This window comes from Mandrillus leucophaeus, unplaced genomic scaffold, assembly GCF_000951045.1.
Source record: "Mandrillus leucophaeus isolate KB7577 unplaced genomic scaffold, Mleu.le_1.0 Scaffold405, whole genome shotgun sequence".
NCBI lineage: Eukaryota > Metazoa > Chordata > Mammalia > Primates > Cercopithecidae > Mandrillus > Mandrillus leucophaeus.
In genome coordinates this window covers 893,277-906,654 of record NW_012104310.1, presented here as the reverse complement: position 1 = coordinate 906,654, position 13,378 = coordinate 893,277, and the positions used below count along the sequence as shown (strand labels likewise).

The 13,378-nt window shown below is 36.1% G+C and overlaps 1 protein-coding gene across 3 annotated transcripts in view; it reads left to right on the top strand.

Moving 5' to 3' along the window:
• Positions 1–13,378, top strand: part of TRDN (triadin) — a 419,992-nt gene that overhangs the window by 62,041 nt on the left and 344,573 nt on the right. For all 3 annotated transcript variants that reach the window (XM_011992160.1, XM_011992161.1, XM_011992162.1), the window contains exon 2: positions 7,437–7,646. In XM_011992160.1, coding sequence (XP_011847550.1) covers positions 7,437–7,646 — 210 coding nt within the window. The remainder of the gene's footprint in view (positions 1–7,436; positions 7,647–13,378) is intronic.

The window sequence follows — 13,378 nt, the reverse complement described above, 5'->3', positions numbered from 1 at the left end:
AAAGACTTAAATGTAAAACCCAAAACTATAAAAACCCTGGAAGGCAACCTAGGCAATACCATCCTGAACACAGGAATGGGCAAAGATTTCATGACAAAGATACAAAAAGCAATAGCCACAAAGGTAAAAATTGACAGATGAGATCTAATTAAACTTAAGAGTTTCTGCACAGCAAAGGAAACTATCAACAGAGTGAACAGACAACCTACAGAGTGGAAGAAAATTTTTGCAAACTGTGTATTTGACAAAGGTCTAATATTCAGCATCTATAAAGAACTTAAATTTGTAAGAGGAAAACAAATAACTCCATTAAGAAGTGGGCAAAGGATATGAACACTTTTCAAAAGAAGATATATATGCAGCCAACAAACCCATGAAAAGAGCTCAATATCACTGATCTTTAGAGAAATGCAAATCAAAACTACAATGAGACACTATGTCACACCAGTCAGAACAGCTATGATTAAAAAGTCAAAAAATAACAGATGTGAGATTGCAAAGAAAAGGGAACACTTACACACTGTTGGTGGGAGTGTAAATTAGTTCAACCATTGTGGAAAGCAGTATGGTGATTCGTCAAAGAACTAAAAACTAAACTCGTTCAACCCAGCAATCCCACTACTGGGTCTATGCCCAGAGAAATAGAAATGATTGTACCATAAAGACACATGCATGCAAATGTTTTGCAGCATTATCACAATAGCAAAGACATGAAATCAGCCTACATGCTCACCAATGACAGATTAAATAAAGAAAATGTGGTACATATACACCATGGAATACTATGCAGCCATAAAAAGAACAAGATCTTGTCTTTTGAGGAAACACGGATGGAGCTGCAGGCTATTATATTTAGCAAACTAATGCAGGAACAGAAAATGAAATACCGCATGTTCTCACTTACAAGTGGGAACTAAACTATGACAACTCATGAATGCAAAGAAGGGAATGACAGACAATGGGTCCTACTTGAGGGTAGAGGGTGGCAGGAGGGAAAGGAGCAGGAAAAAAATAACTGTTGGGTAACGAAGCTTACTACTTGGGTGATGAAGTAATCTGTACAACAAACCCCCGTGAAATGAAATCTCCCTTGACTTGCCATTTCCAAGCCACCAGAACTGTAAGAAATAAATATTTGTTGTTGATAGCTACCTAGTTTATAGTATTTTGTCAAAGCAGCCTGAGCAAATGAAGACACTTGCTGTGATTTGCTAGCCTACTTCTCAACAGTGTTAATGGCATATAACAGATGTTCCTTCTTATTTTAATTCCTATAAATTCACTTGCCCCCTACCTTATGAAGTTTGCATTTTCTTTTTATTATTCTTCTTATTATTTTAAGTTTGAGAGTACATGTGCAGGTGAGTTATATGTAAACTCACGCCACATGTCGCCTGATACTTTTAACGAAAGCCCTACATTGCCACCCACTCCATCCACTGTTCCATTAAGTGAATTTCTTTTTCTAGTGGTGGGACTAGAAATGGAACCAGTCCTTGTTTCCCAGATCTCCCTTTCCTGGCAGTAGACCTTTACTGCTATGGTCTGAATGTTTATGTCCCTCCAAAACACACACTGAAATCCTCACTCCTAAGGTGATGGCATTAGGAGTTGGGGCCATTGGGGAGTGATTAGGGCAGGAGGGTGGAGCCCATGAATGGAATTAGTGACTTATAAAAGTAGCCTGGGAGAGACTCCTTACCCCTTCCACTTAATGGAACAGTGAATGGAGTGGATGGGTAGGAAGGAGTGCTGGATAATGTTAAAAAATAAATAAATAAATAAATAAAAATAAAAATAAATAAAAAAGAAAAACCATATATATATATATCAACCTCAGCAGACATATTAAGTGGCAAAAACATCCTCTCAAATTGCATTATGATGATCATATCCCAAAAACCTGGGAGAAAAGGTGGCAATTTAGGGCTTTCATTAAAAGTGTCAGGAGACTAGTTTACATTTTGTAAACACTAGAATTGGTAAAAAAACATTTTAAGTTAAATAATGAATTTATTACTTTTGAGCTTTATCTGCCCAAGTGTCTTTCCACTTGAATTTCTATGAAGTTCTTATTTACATGCATGTGTTTTGGAACACAAACAATATAGCAAGGGTCACTCTTACATGTGATTGGGAATTATGTTCTTAATGTAATTTGGGAATAACACATATAATGTCATCAGTAGTATATGCTTCCTGTCTCTCATTTGCTCTACACATCTTGAAAGAGAGATATAGCGTAAGAGTACTACACTAACCACATTACAGGGTGAAATGCAAAATTCATAATTAATGCTTTTATGTAATGAGAATGCAATGTTTCATTTATACCATTCTAGAATGTAGGTGTCTTCCTTGAGCATCCTGAAAGAGATTGCATTGTCAGCGTCCCATAGGAAAAATAAGGAATAACAATATGGAAGTGCACTTGGCAGTTTCTTCATCTGATCGATAAGGCATCATGCGGTTAAGTGACTTCTATCAGGATGCTTATGGCTTATTCTTCTTTGTATAACCTGACTCTGGAGCCAGTCTTTGGATCCATTATATAAGGAACCCCTCCTTTTACACTATAGGAAAGAGTCACATGGCCATTAAGTGAGATCCCTACTTCTTTTGAGGCTGATTCTGCCTGACAATCAAAATTTTGTATGAGATCAAAATGAATAGAATTAAAAAGTAGGCCTGGAAAGTGCTTCACATATCCTAGCTGCTCTGCTCCAATTCTGAGATACCAACTTTCAAGAAGCATAGCGCATGTCAAATTGCTCAGTAATATTTACCTCTCATTTTTCCTGCCATATCAATAACTAGCTCTTGTCATCTTTAAAGTGCTTCTCAAACATTAAATAATCTCAGATTACACACTCTGTTCTTTGCATTTATCTTGACCAGCTGTCAGAGAAGGCAATTTATTCCCTCTCAATTTTATTCCTCTTGGCTCTGTGTGGCTTTTGCAGTAAATTTGAATGGAAATTGAAAGGTACAACTTAATGTGTTTCATAACAAGGGCAACACATAATTTTCTTTAAGAAGGATGACCTTCAGATTACTTTCAAATTGCTTATAGCTTTGTGGTTGTATATTCAGAACACATTTTCATTACCTTTGAGTCATGATTAATTCTTAAGTGGAAATTTTGAGGGTGTGAAGATTTAAAAAAGGACAATGAAAAACATAACTTAGTATTAATTTATCATTTTCACCTATTTAATAGTTGTACCATAATTGGATTGGAAGGATCATTAAGTGAATAAAAATTTAGAATCCATATTATGTCAGTTGTTTAAAAAACATAAAATTCATTTTCAGCTCAGAGCTTGCATTTCTGAATATTTATATTTTCTCAATTTTTTGATCAAAAAAAGGAAAATGTGTGTGTGTGTGTGTGTATATATATATATAAATATATATAAATTCATGTTCTGTTTTAAAGGCTTTGCCTTTTTATAATGTGACCAGGATTCAACTAATTTGTATCAAATCTCAGTAAAATTACTCCTTGAGTTTCAGTATACAGAGCAGGTGTGTGTGATACTGTTTACAGAAATAGACTGTAATATACAACTCAATAAAGTGAATCTGAAGTGCAAAAGCAATTCTTGTGTTCTCTGCTTAGTGCTAGTAGGAAGGCTTCCAGTGGTTAAAACACTGCAGATTACAACATATCAGCTTTCAGGTGGGCCAGTCCTAAACACTCATAATTGGTTTACTTTGCTGCAAATCATTATTCCAAAGGTTTGATTCACTTGTAGCCCCACTTGGGTCTTCAATTGCATTTCAAAGCACTCCTATCATTCATCCATTTTCAGAACTACCATTAGGAGTGATGTGAATTTGGCACAATAATCAATGAGAAGATATTATATGACTCCTTTTACATTTTTCCTTCTTGAGCACCACCTCAAGTGCAGTTTGTAAAATCTGAGTTTTAGAGGTATTTTTTCATCTTGCTATCATTTTCACTAAATTGAGTTCATGAACCTTGAATATGTATTCCACAGTTTTTTTTCAGAAAAGAGATTTGTTGTCGCTATTGTTAATTCCTACCTAAAGTAATTTAAACATCTTAATTAAATTATTTTGCCCCTGATGTTCCTTATCAGCTTTTGAATTTTTTGAAAATATGGGGCTAAACTTATCATTGTTATCTAAAAAATAATTTAAAAACTAATTTTGTTTGGTTACTACTACCTATTAGTATGTACTCTTGAATGCATTTGATTTTCTTTCCTGATTAGTCATAGAATTTCATGTTATTTATCTCATTTTTGTAAAGAGAAGGATAATATTATTTTATGACTAAAGAAACCAGAAGAGTAAAGTACTTAATTTTGCTGGCAGTGTTATTTCTTTCTCCAATATTTAAAAATTATCTTATAAACTGGATTTATATTACAAGCATTCTGTGTACATATCTGTTTGAAAGGTTCACATATTATTTTTCTAATTTAACGAATTCAGTTATAGTGATAATGTTTGCACCATAATGAAATAACTCTATTTGCTATAGATCATCTTTCTTAATTTTGCTAATAGGGAAAAACAGCTTCTACTTATATGGATAAATTATACTCTATGTTCCTCTTTGCCTGTATTACAAGAAATAAATTAATTGAATGGACAGGATGCCAAGGAAGTCAGAGAATTCTTTTTTGATTCCCTGAAAATATCTTAGCCTAATATATGTGCTTATTAAATGGAAACAAATGCCTGCATCTATTGAAGAGCTGGTGCTTCCACCTTTGTTTCTGAGGTTAATCCTGCCTTTCGGGCCATTTCTTAGAGTGACATTTGTAGTTGTATTAAGAGTCACAGTTGTGCTGATAGCAATGAAGGTGATGATGTAATAAATGAATATAGTGGTGATGATAATAATGATCATGATGTAGTTCAGTAGTTGTTGCATTGTCACTTATTAAATGACTACCATGTACCAGGAAATGTGTCAAACAGTTTGCGTGAGTTATTTCTCCACCATCATACACCTGCAAATTGAGTCTTACCAATCTCACTTATCAGATATAGATGCTTCTCACTCAGAGATGTAGTGTAGAGTGACCTTCTAGCCATGTGGGTAATGCAGAGAGAAGCCAGGAGTTAATTCCAATCTCTTATCTATAATGCCCAAAGCATAAATTTTTTGCTTGACTGTTTCCATGAAAAAGCTAGACATACCTGAAAGGAAGAGTTTTGATGGTAGAGCAAGAGACTGATGGAAAGAAGCGCTTTAATTCCACCCTGACTTCAAAGAGCACAAAGGCTAAAATCTTCCAATTATTATTGGACACATTCTAAGAGAAACTACAGCAACTCTTTCCAGTTGGGTAAAATTTACTTTATGAAAAATGTTAAAGAAATTTGAAAATTTAGATTTTCTTATGTATCCATCGCACAGAAATGTTCCAATTTTGAGATAAATAGTAAAATTGAAAAAATATAATCATGTATTTTATATTGAATCAAAGTTTTCTTTCTTGGCATGTAATTCTTAAATTATTATAGATAATGTGGTCTACATTTTAATCCCCGCCAAAATATGTTTTTTAACTGTGCTTTTGGCAAAAATATTTGGATTGGTAGAATTTTGTTTTCCCTTAAATATTCAATTACTTACTTCACATCTGTGTAATTTGGGATTTTAAGTGCTATGTACATCACTTGAATTTTCTGCTAGGTCTTCAATTGTTCTTAAATGTAACATGAAACAGTTGTTTCAGATGATCTCTAAGGTACTTCTAGATTTAACTTTCTATGAGTCAAGAGTGGCCAAGATAATCAGACATGTCTTGTCTCCATCCAGGAGGCTTTCTAGCCATATGGTAGTATCAATTTTATAGAAGAAGAATGAGCTACAACATTATTAGATGTATGTTCCATATATAAAAGTAGCATTAAAATAAAAGGTAAAGAGTCATCCAAAAAAAGCCACATAAATATTAAAGTGTTACTATCTTATGTATATGTGTATGTATGCAATTTTATAAACCACTAAAAGGAGGTTTACAGAAAAATGGAGGAAAAACCCACAAGAAAAGAAATATCAAGGAAAAATAAATATATAAATAGCTCATTCCTAGTAATTGAATAATTGCAAATAAAACCCAAATCTTCTCTTATGTCATTGCAAAAATTTTAAACATCACCAATAGTATTGTCAAGGATAAGGTAATACAACTACTGGCATATACTATTTTCAAAAGATACTAGCTTTCAAATACGTGCGTGTATTCTCAAAGGTATAAAAGCGATTATGTTATTTGTCCCTGGAATTCTATATTTAGGACTTTCTCCTTAAGAAATAAATAACAATATGTGCTGAGAAAATTTCTGCTCTGTCCCACAGTAGAAAGCTTTTTGATTAAATTATGCACGGCCATAAAATTACATGTCATGAAGCCACTTAAGTGGTATTTTGAGAAATACATAATGGCAATAAAACACAGTTCTGATATATTGCATAGTATAAAAGTAAAAGACAATGTGCTAATGACTTGTCAAAACCAGATAAATCATATTTATATATTATATGTATGTACAGAAATATAGGTGCAAAGTATTAACAGTGGTTATTTCCGGGTGTTGAGATTAAAACTGTCTATCTACTTCTCTATTTTTTTTATTTTTATATTTTTTGAATTTTCTCTCATGAACATGTGGACTCTTAAAATCAGGAATATAAGAGTTACTGGATATAGTAAGATTTTCTAACATCATTCTCTTAGATCTTCTGTGCCCCTACAAACAAACAAACAAACAAACCAACATGAATGACCTCATTAGATGACCTCACTAGATGGGTCAATTATGCAATTAAGTTAAAATATTCTAGGCCAGGCACAATGGCTCAAGCCTGTAATCCCAGCACTTTGGGAGGCCAAGACGGGCGGATCACAAGGTCAGGAGATCCAGACCATCCTGGCTAACCCGGTGAAACCCCGTCTCTACTAAAAAATACAAAAACTAGCCAGGTGTGGTGGCGGGCGCCTGTAGTCCCAGCTACTCGGGAGGCTGAGGCAGGAGAATGGCGTAAACCCGGGAGGCGGAGCTTGCAGTGAGCTGAGATCCGGCCACTGCACTCCAGCCTGGGCGACAGAGTGAGACTGCGTCTCAAAAAAAAAATAAAATAAAAAATATTCGGAAGAAGTTTTATCCAGTTGAACCATTTTATCACTTGTGTTGATTCTCCCTCAGAGGACTTGGGAGATGAGAAATGCTGATTGTATGAGCACAGGAGTTTTAGGGTGAACAGGAAATGCTGAGGAGAAAATAATGCGCTAGTGGGCAGGAAAGCTTTGTCCTGCCACTAAGGAGTTGTGTCTGTTCTAGAAAGTGGTATGAACAGGTTCAACACTCATATAGTCAGTGCTTCTTTTCATCAATATTTAACGTGAATTTCTAAATTATATTTTCCTTTCTGAATGTTTGATTAGGAAATGCATCTACAACCACAACTGTGATAGACAGCAAAAATGGATCTGTGCCCAAATCCCCTGGAAAAGTGCTGAAGAGGACAGTCACAGAAGATATAGTGACCACGTTCAGCTCTCCTGCAGCCTGGCTTCTGGTCATTGCCCTGATAATCACGTGGTCAGCTGTTGCCGTCGTTATGTTTGATTTAGTGGATTACAAAAACTTTTCAGGTAAGATCCATGAAATTTGGCTTTAAAATTAAAATTAATTCAAATGGAAAGAAACAGTGTCCCCTCCAGTTGTTGTTTGGTTTCTCTTTCATCTTAATGTGAGAAAGAAAGCACCTCACAAATGTGCTTGAGGATCACTGAAATCTGTTTCATTCTTCTCCTTTTCGTCCTGTTCCCTTTCTTTGTCTGGGGTACTTGTTGATTTCCAATGAAATTGGTATCCTTATTTGCAAGAGCTGAACAAAGGCTGAATGTTGCAGTTCATCAAGATCATAGTTAAAAAGCTTGGGTGAAAATTTCATTTGGAACTGGTACTTTATCAAGCATTAATAAGGAATAATTTGTAGGTTTTACACGTGGCAATATAAAACCAAACCAATCGAAAAACTTTTGGACAAACGGAAAATATTTTAAAGCATTTTTAAGCCCCGCTGTCATGTGGTCCTAAGCGTACTTGCCAGACAAACTCTTTGCTTCTCCCACCAAGCTATTCTATTTCGAGTTCCTGAAAATAAAGAGAGTTTTTCACAAAATTACATGTAATTGTTCATTTTTTGTTTAGTAATATTTTACATATTTTAAACTGTATTTATCTATTTTCACATATGATACCCTGTATTGACTGTGAGCTCCTTAAGGAAAGGAATCAGCCAAGTGCTCAGTAAATGTTAAATGACTATTGATGAGTTAACTTATTCTTATTACTTTTTTTACCATAAGCAAAAACATTTCATTAATATTTTAATGTATTCTCTCATATGTACTCTCCCCTCCCCTTTTTTCTTTCTCCAACAGGAGGAGAATCTGTAGGACCCAGACACTATAAATACTATTAATTGTCTTCTATATAGTCAGGGTTCTCCTATTTCTCATTACGGAATTTTACTCATTCAACAATTACTTATCAAATATTTACCCTTTGTGTCAGGAAATGGCTATGGCAGAGTTGTCAAGAAGAAATACAATATAAAATCATGAAAATATAGAACTCTTTTATTTGGGTTTATTGGCATAAAGGTGTGATATAGTTTGGATATGTGTCCCTTCTAATCTCATGATGAATTATAATCCCCAGTGTTGGACATGGGCCTGGCAGGAGGTGACTGGATCATGGGGATAAATTTTTTAGTGAATGGTTTGGTGCTATCCCCTTGGTGCTGTCCTCACAATAGTGAGTTCTCATGAGATCTGGTTATTTAAGTGTGTGGCACCTTCCTCTTCCACTCTCTGCCTCTTGCTTCTTCTCTGACCATATGACATGCCTGCTCCTCCCTCTTCTCCTTCTACTATTATTGCAAGCTTCCTGAAGTCCTCCCAGAATCCAAGACACCAACATCATTCTTCCTGTACAGCCTGCATAACTGTGAGCCAATTAAACCTCTTTTGTTTATAAATTACCCAGTCTTAAGTATTTCTTTATAGCAATGCAAGAACAGCTTAATACAGAAAATTGGCAACAGTAGTGGGGTATTGCTATAAAGATACCAGAAAATGTGGAGAAACTTTGGAACTGGGTAATGGGCAGAGGTTCAAAGAGTTTGGATTGCTCAGAAGATAGGAAGAGGAAGGAAAGATTGAAACTTCTTAGTGACTGGTTAAATGGTTGAGATCAAAATGCTGATAGTGATATGAACAATGAAGTACATGCTGACGAGGTCTCAGATGAAAATAAGGAATGTACTGGAGACTGGATCAAAGGTGATGCACGTTATGCCTTAGCAAAGATCTTGGCTGCATTCTGTTCATGCCCTAGGGATCTGTAGAAGTATGGACCTGAGAGTAATGACCTAGTGTATCTGCTGGAAGAAATATCTAAGCAGCAAAACATTTAAGATGTAGTCTGGCTGCCTCTAACTAACAACCTATTCAAAGATGTGGGAACAAAAAAAAATGACTTAAAGTGGAACTTATCTTTAAAGGGGATGTAGAGTATAAAAATTTGGAAAATTTGCAGCCTAGTCATGTGACAAAGAAAGAAACAGCGTTTTCTGAGAGGAATTCAAGCGGGCTGTGGAGAAACCACTTGCTAGAGAAATGTGCATAACTAAAAAGAAGCCACGTGCTGATAGCCAAGAAGATGGGAAAAGGGCCTTGAAAGCATTTCAGAGACCTTGGCAGCAGGCTTTCCCACCATAGGCCCAGAGGTCTAGGAGGTAAGAAGGGTTTCCTGGGTCAGGCTTAGGGCCCCACTACCCTGGCCAGCCTCAGAAGAGTGCTGCCTACATTCTGGATGCTCTGGGTCCAGCTGTGGCTTAAAAGGCCACAGGTGCAGATCAGGCTCCCGCTCCAGAGGGCACAAGCCATAAGCCTTTGTGGCTTTCATGTGATGTTAAGCCTGCAGCCATGCAGAGTGCAAGAGTTAAAGAGGCTTGGCAGCCTCCATCTAGATTTCAGAGAATGTATGGGAAAGCCTGGGTGCCCAGGCAGACGCTTGTTGCAGTGTCAGAGCCGGAACAGAGAACCTCTACTAGGACAGTGCAGAAGGGAAATGTGTGTTTGGAGGATCCAACCACACAGATTCCTCACTGGGGCATTCCTCTTGCACTCTGCATGTCTGCAGGCTTAACGTAAATAGGCAATATATAGTTTACTGTGTAATAGAGGCTCTTAAAATATACACAGTTGCAATGTCTATAATGTAAAGTATGACCTAGAGTTTTAAGTAAAAGACACTTGGTTACCTTACTCTACAAAATTTCATTTCCCTTGAGCTTGCATTGACTGAAGTATTTCCCTATCAGATGAAATGCTAGTAACACAGGCATTGTCCATAGAACTTAATTGCAGCGCTCCAATGGAAGCTCTACTGTGAACTATAAATATGCCTTATATTTAAGTAATCTAATCTAAAAATCTAATTATAGGTAGTTGTGTATTTTATAAAATAAGAACAAATTCCTTTCAATGATAATTTCTGTAGTACATTTGTACATTGCTAACTTTACAAATATTTGATTTATATGCAATTCTTGAAATATGTGTATTATAAAAATGAAAGAACTATATAAATTATGGTTTCAACAACAGCTTTAAAATGTAAATTATACTATCATATTTAATGTTAATTTTGATAGACACAATTCAAACTTTTGCTAGGGATTAGTATTATCATGATGAATCTTTTGTACTATCTGATAATCTTTGGAATATGTAATTGTTAGTATTTACAAAACAAGGCTAGTGGGAAAAGAAATAAGCTGGAAATGATCTGGAAGGTCAGAAAGTCAGGGCAGCTGTCAGTTACTCTCTGGAAGTTTAGAAAAGTAGGTAAATGCTGTGAAGCCATGAAAAGGTTGTTCACAGAGAAATGAAAATCTGTTTTCATAAGCACATACTGTACTGGATTGAAAAGAACAATTCTCTTCTGGGCAACATTTACAAATCCCTATTTTCAGAATTCTGTCTGATTTATGCATATATTTGCTACTAGTGGGGGACATGCAGAATTGGCTTTTATTTGTGCATCATTTAGATGATTTGGGTTCATTCTTCAGCTCTATGAACCCATAAACTAACATGTCTAGGAACTTACATTTTCTTACCCCTGAAATGGGGATAACATCTTGCTTTGTATTCTGCAAAATTTTTGACTTTGATTCTTTTTATCAAATGAGACAAATTTTAGGGCACCAAATAAACAGACTAGAAAAGATATTTCACCTACACCACATATCTTACTTAGTATAACATCCAAATAATATTCAAACAATACTATGTATATCTGTCAATGTTTGACACAATAGCTGAAAGCTACTCTGAATTACATAGAATAAGGGTTTATTATACCGTTTATGAATTCATGGTAGCTGATTAATCTATGTAAGGCTGTTGCAATGCATCTGGTGTTGAGTGGAAAGTAGTCACGGTGGAAACTGGGAAGGGAAGATGGATAGAATGGGAGGGAATTGGGACAAACTGAAACTGACAAGAACAAACTGGAAGACTTGTTTGTCTCTCACCACCACAAATTACAATTATGCGGATGAGCTGCAGGATAAATTGATGCCTTTCCCCCACGGAACTGCACGTGCACCTGGCCAGGATTTGGAGATGCTGAAGGAGCCAGCCCAGTGCGAGCTGGAGATGTGGCGGCTGTTGCCACACAACAAAGGCAGCTAGACTCTTTGGGATCATGAGTATGAGCTGCAAAAGCACCTGCCCTACACCAACTTCAGACAATAAATAATGGCTTCATTATTGCCATATTTGTGCCTTCCAAAACTTGCAAAAATATCTTGTCTCCAACTGTTACCTGAAAACATACATATAAGGGAATTCTGGGAAGATAGTTCCAGCTTAGCGCTTTGACAGTGTACAAAATCTTCATATAGGACAACAATGTCATCTAACAGCTGAAAGAGGATACTTGTGAGAGTGAAATGGAGAGCGATTAAGATTTACCTCAGGACATCAGACACAAACCAAGCCGTATGATCGCTCTGTTATCCACACTGACTTTAGTTCTCTCCTCAAAGAAGAATGTCTTTGGAAACCCTAAGTGGGGGGATGGGGGGACAGAGGAACATTGCTCTCTTAGTAATTGAGGCTAGGGAGTTACAAAGGCTGCTGGAGATCTTCCCTCCAAGCTTCCGCAGACTCAGCCAGAGAGATCACCCTCTCAGAAAATGAAGGGGTGTTTTGATAATGTATTCTGATCTTTTGGGGCCAGAATTTGTAGGCTTTGGTTGAAATTTCTTACACATTTCTTTTGCTTTATTTATGAAGTGACAACTTTCTCTCTAAACAATCAGCAGTGCAAACAAATAGGATTTATAAAGAAATGACTACAAACTAAGGTATTAGTGGATGTTGATGATTTTCCTCAAGGTCAGAATGCACAGCAATAGAGTGTGGTAAATCTCCTCCTTCCTAAGAACAAGGATCATCATTCATTAGCGTCCTCATCCATAAGAGGAAAACACTGTTATATGGTTGTACCAGCATGTCTCAAAGCGCATTTGGTAATTTTTGCAAGCATTCCACAAAATATACTTATTTCAAACCAATATTGTAAGAATTAAATACAATAATCTATGTAAAACATACGTGCCTGGCACATAGGAGAGACTCATTAAACGTAACTTGAATTTGAATCTTATTACCAGGAAGTAAGATCCGTAATCTGAGAAGAGAGCCAGCAAGGACATAATGGTAGGAACCATCAATTTCTTATGAAAAGTCTTGCAGACATCTCCTGATGTGCCTTTTAAATAGATTTTCTAATGAGGTGTGCCATTTATCTACTGCTCTTGGAAATTAATTTTCCTGACTTTTTTTCTTTTCTTGGCACTTAGCCCAGTTAAGCAGGTGCACTGTTTGTCAGGCTATGAGTTTAGCAGAGTAAAATCATTTAGGGAAGGCCCAAAGTCAGTCAGAAAGTACAAATTTAACATTTAATTTTTTACACACACACACACACACACACACACACACACACAAATATGTTATTACTTTTTAGGAAACATGGAAGACTGAAATACTAAATGCAACATTTAGGACTCTATCAACTCTCATGTGTACTGAGTTTTCAAGAAGCACATTTTGTGTGTTTCTTATTCTGATTCAAGTCTTATCTCAAATCCCATATTTTCTGCTCACTGCCCCAGGCCTCTTTGGTTCTCTTGGTCATTACACCTAAAAAGATGCATTTTACTACCCAACTTCAGTCTGTCTATGAGTACCTGAAGGAAACAAAGAGTTCTATAATTCAATATTTCCCAGACTCTAATAGA